Here is a 4,441-nt window from a genome sequence, read left to right on the forward strand (position 1 = left end):
GTTTTAGTGTCGTGTGACATTGTACGGTACATGTACTGTAACAAACTTCATTTTTTATGCTGAAAATGTTCTTCATTTTAAGCTTTACTGATTAACCCCATAAATCATTTCTCAACTTTGTTTTTGTTTGTTTTTATTAGCTAACATAATACACAAAACAGGCCACATTTTTTGGTCAAAGTAAGGACTGAATCTTACACACACTTGCAGTAGGTGTGGCCTTTTTCTTTTCTTTTTTTATATCACAGCCAACTTTTAAATTTAGAATTCAGGTTTCGTTGTTTCATTTGAGTACAGCTAACCAGAGGGACAAGTACTGTAATCCTCCTAAGGTAAGTCTCCTTTGTGAGAAGAGAATGCACTTATTTTCAGACATTTATTCATGAAAGTGCTTACATTTTTTTTGTACAGTTCTATGTAATTTAGCTAATTATTTTCAAGCACTGTTCAGATGGTTAACTAATAAATTATTCTATACTACACCACTGATGAATTTTGGAATCTGATTGTTTAGAAACCTTGTTTATTATTTCTTTTTATAAACCACAGCATTATATTACTGGACTTGTCTTAATATGGTATCATTTTAATGATATCATTTTCTCATTGGAAAACATTTAAAAAAAACCTCAAGCTGGCAATAATAACTCAAATTTGTTTTGGACTGCATGGCATGAACAGTGATCTGCATTGCTTATCTTGCTCAGTGTTTCCAATGTTCCGTTTTTGAAGTATCTCTGTTCTTTCTTCATTTTTTTCTACCTAAACTATTACAGGGGCTGACATGACGTATGCCTTGTCTGTTAGCTCGCAACTAAATAAGGTGCGGAGCTCCCACTACCTCAGCCTTCCTCAGGGAGGTCTCTGTCAAGTCACCTATGTTTGGATCGATGTATCTGGGGAGAGCCTTCGGTGCAAAACGCGAACCTTGGAGTCTGAACCCAGCAGTATTGAGGGTATCATAAGCACCTAGACTGAAATTTTGCTCTAACTGAGAATTGTTTAGAAGAAAACAAAACAAAAAAGTCTAAAATTGTAGTTCTGTCATTTGGACAATTTGTGTTTGTTCTAGTCTGATCTGAATGGCATTATGGGAAAATGGGATAACAATAAAAATTCCATGAGTTTCATGTGTTTATTTTGGAAATTTCTACATTGTAAATGCAGTTCACATGTTGACCAAATACTTTCAAATTTCTTACATCTAAAATGAAGGGAAACAAAAACTTTACATTTAAAAATGGATCATCAAATCAAACTCATGCAAGTTCATACGTACACCATAAATTATTATCTAATATTTATTACATTTATTAATTTAAACCTTGTAGATGGACTATTTTTGTGATTCTTTCTTATACATAAAAAAATAATCACATTTTAAGGAGTTGTCTATTTGAAATAAGGTATTTGGGGCTTTACTTTAAAAAAATTAGATATTTTCTTGGTATATGATCAGTAACTGTATTATGGTAAGGAATTTTTAATTTCTGCTTGAGATCTTTGCTTTTCTTGTGCTAGATATTCCAGAGTGGAACTGTGTGTTCTTTAGCATAAACCACCCTGTGACTCACAGCACCATGATCCTGGTTCCTGTATGTATATTCAGAGACCCTTTCACGCTGGACCCCAACAAACTGGTGCTATGTGAAGTGCTCAAGATCAACCGCAAACCTGCAGGTAAAGTAAAAAAAGCTCATTTGACAAATGGATTAGTAGATTTTGTTATTCTAAAATTGATTTTAAAAGCTGTATTTTGATTTTATTTGTAGACACTAACCATCGGCATGCCTGCAAGAAAATCATGGAGAAAGTGAAGGATTCCTTACCGTGGTTTGGGATGGAGCAGGAGTATACTCTGCTGGGGATAGATGGACGTCCATACTCCTGGCCATCAAACAGTTACCCCAAACCACAGGGTAGTAAATTCAGTCTTTTTTTTTACTGAATTTATAGATATTATAGAGTACACAGAATGGATTAGATGTTTGGCTATTTTATTATGCAAGATAAAAGAATACGACTTGTCCTATTATTTCTAACAGCTGTTTTTCTTTATCCGTCTGTCAGGACCATATAATTGTGGAGTGGGTGCAGATAGAGCTTATGGCAGAGACATTGCAGAGTGTCACTATAAAGCATGCATTTATGCAGGCATCAAAATTTGTGGTACCAATGCTGAGTCGATGCCCTCTCAGGTAATTACCAAATTCCATTTATTTCATTCATTGTGGGATGCATTCTGATATGAGGTGAAGATTTAATAACCACAACTGCACACCTCAATATTCAGAACTCAGTAACTACAGACACAAGTACTATTTAGAACTGTGCGGCAAAATGGAGACAGGTCTCATTTACATGTAATTCTGATAATGTTTCTTGAATTATTTTAGCTCATCTGAGGGAAAGCAATTTTATAAGTTATAACAAGGACTTGAAAGTCAAGTGCCACTATTTAAAGGTGTTTATTTGCTGTTGAATGTCTCAGATGTTTCTTCTCAAGAAAAATCTGAATGAAGAGCTTATAAAATTAAGTGTATGTGTATACCCATGTCACGATGTGACACGGTGAAACAAAAGGCAAGAGAGGATCCAAATGCAGATAGGACTTTACTGGACAAAAACAAGAAACAAACATACAGGCAGGCAAAACAGATCAGGACACGGAACAGGAACAGAGAACAACATGAACCAAACACCTACAACGACCAACACCAGGGAAGTGAACAGACAGAGTAGATATAGTGGACAGGAGCCAATAACCAAGCAGAGACGATTAGAGACAAAGACAAGACACCTGGGGAAGAGATGGAATGTGATTAGTGTCCATGGTGAGCAATGAGTGGGCGGAGCAAAACAATTAATACCAGGGAGAGACGGCAGACAGAAACAAGGGGAAAACACAGACAGACCCATTACAGACCCCCCCCCCCACGAGCGGCTTCCAGACGCTCCCAAGTCCACAAAACCCAGTTCAGGCGGGTGGAGCAAAGGCACAACCAGGGTGGGAGGGCGGGTCGGGTTCGTGTAGTGGTGGCGCCCGCTGAGCAGGAGGCCAGGGTGGCGCCGGCCGAGCCGGAGGCCAGGGCGGCGCCGGCAGAGCAGGAGGCCAGGGCGGCGCCGGCAGAGCAGGAGGCCAGGGCGGCGCCGGCAGAGCAGGAGGCCAGGGCGGAGCCGGCAGAGCAGGAGGCCAGGGCGGAGCCGGCAGAGCAGGGGGCCAGGGCGGCGCTGGCAGAGCAGGAGGCCAGGGCGGCGCCGGCAGAGCAGGGGGCCAGGGCGGAGCCGACAAAGCAGGAGGCCAGGGCGGAGCCGGTAGAACAGGAGGCCAGGGTGGTGCCAGAGGCAGAGCCAGAGACCAGAGCAGGACCGGAGACCAGGGTGGTGCTGGAGGCGGAGCCAGAGACCAGAGCAGGACCGGAGACCAGGGTGGTGCTGGAGGCAGAGCCAGAGACCAGAACGGAGTTGGCAGCCAGGGTGGTGCTTTGGGCCTATGAACAGGGACAGGAGGTAGAAGGGCTGGCAAGTCCAGCGAAGCAAAACACAGGAAAACAGAAACATGCATAGGTTCAGGCCAGGCAGAGAGTTCAGGTAGCTTGGGTGTCATGATGTCGACCGCGTTCTCTGACTCAGTCATATCGGTCGACCCGGCCAATTCGGCTGGTTCCGTCAGCTCGGCCGGTTCCTTCGACCCGGTCGGTTCCGTCGACCCGGTCGGCTCGGCAGGTTCCGTCGACCCGGTCGGTTCCGTCAACCCGGTCGGTTCCGTGGACCCGGTCGGTTCGGCAGGTTCCATCGACCCGGTCAGTTCCGTCGACCCGGTCGGTTCCGTCGACCCGGTCGGTTCGGCAGGTTCCTTCGACCCGGTCGGTTCGGCAGGTTCCGTTGACCCGGTCGGTTCCGTCGATCCGGTCGGCTCGGCAGGTTCCGTCGACCCGGTCGGTTCCGTCAACCCGGTCGGTTCCGTGGACCCGGTCGGTTCGGCAGGTTCCATCGACCCGGTCGGTTCCGTCGACCCGGTCGGTTCCGGCGACCCGGTCGGTTCGGTAGGTTCCATCGACCCGGTCGGTTCCGGCGACCCGGCTGGTTCCGGCGACCCGGCTGGTCCAGCTGGCGGCTTAGGGATGCCGGCCGCCCGAGCCGACCTCATCGGGGTATCCGCCAGTTTGGAGACCAGCCGGTTAGCACGGACCTCAGCCGAGCTCGCCGGTACGGTAGCCATGGGAACTGGCTCAATCACGGGTGTGCACGGGACTGGTCTGGGCGGAGGAACTGTGGAGCATTCGGGCGTCCGTGGCTGATTCCACTCTGTGGCCCACGGACCCCGATGCTTGCTGCCCCCCCCCAAAAAATACTTACGGCCGGCTTCCGTCTCTACAGTGCTCACGCTCAGCGTGGACCCGTCCAGGAGCAACGCCAAGTTGACGAACTCTGAGAATGT

General features: G+C 46.7%; 1 protein-coding gene across 1 annotated transcript; it reads left to right on the forward strand.

Moving 5' to 3' along the window:
- Nucleotides 1-280: 280 nt before the first annotated feature.
- On the forward strand, nucleotides 281-2,594 carry LOC125139803 (glutamine synthetase-like). The gene is made up of 5 exons (XM_047805305.1): nucleotides 281-332; nucleotides 777-956; nucleotides 1,522-1,680; nucleotides 1,773-1,919; nucleotides 2,071-2,594. The coding sequence occupies exons 2-5, from the start codon at nucleotides 785-787 to the stop codon at nucleotides 2,244-2,246; spliced, it is 654 nt and encodes a 217-aa protein (XP_047661261.1). The 5' UTR covers nucleotides 281-332; nucleotides 777-784; the 3' UTR covers nucleotides 2,247-2,594.
- Nucleotides 2,595-4,441: the final 1,847 nt, after the last annotated feature.

The sequence above is a fragment of the Tachysurus fulvidraco genome, chromosome 21 (genome assembly GCF_022655615.1).
Source record: "Tachysurus fulvidraco isolate hzauxx_2018 chromosome 21, HZAU_PFXX_2.0, whole genome shotgun sequence".
Classification (NCBI taxonomy): domain Eukaryota; kingdom Metazoa; phylum Chordata; class Actinopteri; order Siluriformes; family Bagridae; genus Tachysurus; species Tachysurus fulvidraco.